This window comes from Carettochelys insculpta, chromosome 32, assembly GCF_033958435.1.
Source record: "Carettochelys insculpta isolate YL-2023 chromosome 32, ASM3395843v1, whole genome shotgun sequence".
Classification (NCBI taxonomy): Eukaryota; Metazoa; Chordata; order Testudines; family Carettochelyidae; genus Carettochelys; species Carettochelys insculpta.
Window position 1 is genome coordinate 12,007,211 of NC_134168.1, and position 1,708 is coordinate 12,008,918.

Genomic DNA, 1,708 nt, shown 5'->3' on the forward strand with positions numbered 1-1,708 from the left:
CTGGAAACACAGAGACAGAGACAAGCGGCTCTTCCATCAGATGAAAAGGAAGAGTTCCAGGAAACTCACCTTCATACGGACAGAAGAAGACAGTGAACATCACAACCCAGTGACAGTGAGGAGCCCAGAGAAACCTGACTTCAAACAGCCAGAACCAGACAGTCAACCCCTTGAGCACACGAACCAAATGTCCCTGACTCTGCTTAAAGCCCTGAGCAAGGCCGGGTCAGTCACCGTTATTTACAGAGAAATTTCAGCAGGTGTTAGTCAGAAGGTTCCCAACAAGGAGGAAACCAGGACAAATGTTTTAATTTGCAGTCACGTTTCTGATGTGCCTGAGACCCGTTCTCTTTGTCCTCCTACAGATGACCTCTTCCAAGAGCGACCCTGGAGGGAACCAGACCATCTTCGATGTGTTCGTCCTGGTGGGGTTCTCATACCTTAAGGAGCTGCAAATCCTTCTGTTTGTGGTTCTTCTGGTCATCTACCTGCTCACCCTGATGGGGAACCTGCTCGTTATCCTGCTGATAAAGCTGAGCCCCTCCCTCCACACCCCCATGTATTTCTTCCTGGTGAACCTGTCTGCATCAGAAATCTGCTTCACCAGCAGTGTGGTCCCTCAGCTGCTGGCTCACCTCCTGGTGGAGGAAAAGACCATCTCCATTGCAGCTTGTGCAGCGGGGATGTACCTCAGTGCCATCATGGGCCTCACGGAATGCTGCCTCCTCGCAGCCATGGCCTACGACCGCTATGTGGCCATATGTCACCCCCTGCACTACACAACCATCATGAGCGGCCGGGTGTGTGCTGTGCTCGTGGGGGCTTCATGGGCTGCTGGCACCTCAGTGGAAGTTCCTCTGACCATGTGGATCTTCAGCCTGCCCTTCTGTGGCTCCAACCGCATCCAGCACTTCTTCTGTGATGCTCCAGCAGTGCTGAATTTGGCATGTGCCGACACGTCGCAGATTAAGACTGTGGGTTCTATGGTGATAGTTCTGTTCACCCTGTGCCCTTTCCTGTTGACACTCCTGTCCTACGTCCGCATTATTTCCACCATACTCAAGCTGCCATCGGCCAAGGGAAGGAGTAAAGCCTTGTCCACCTGCTCCTCCCATCTCACCGTGGTGACTGTATTCTATGGAACGGCCCTCATCACCTACCTGGTGCCCAAGCCTGGCTCCACTACAGAGAGTGACCTATTGATTTCCCTGTTGAACACAATCGTCTCTCCAGCGTTGAACCCCATAATTTACACTCTGAGGAACAAAGAGGTGAAAGAAGCCGTGAGAAAAACTGTACAGAAAAACAGCTTTTCTCACCCCTGGAGAAACTAGAGACTGAGCAGTCAAATTAGTCAAAATTGGGGTGGGGGTGGGGTCCTGCTGAAGAGAAATTCAAAAACATTTCATTGAATTTCTCACAACGACTATGAGGTTTTTTGGTGCTTTGAAAGATTTTGTCCTGTCTGGAAAATGGGAAGTGAAACTCTTCTTGCCAAATTACCCCAAAATTTTAAATTTCTATGTTTTTTTGAAATGCGAAAGGCAGAACGGTTTCCCCCGTTTTATAATTCATTGAAAATAAAAACAAAAAAACAAAGGACTAGGTTTACTCAAAGTCTGGTCCTGATTCTCAAACTTGAAAATTGGAAATGTCAAAAGAAAACAGAGCGTCCAAGGAGAGATATTTCATTCAAGGTTCACCTCTG

General features: G+C 48.7%; 1 protein-coding gene across 1 annotated transcript; it reads left to right on the forward strand.

Annotated features, from left to right (window-relative positions):
* The first annotated feature begins 365 nt into the window (after positions 1–365).
* Positions 366–1,334, forward strand: LOC142004962 (olfactory receptor 10A4-like). Its single transcript, XM_074982637.1, has one exon. The coding sequence runs from the start codon at positions 366–368 to the stop codon at positions 1,332–1,334; it is 969 nt and encodes a 322-aa protein (XP_074838738.1).
* The last annotated feature ends 374 nt before the right edge of the window (positions 1,335–1,708 follow it).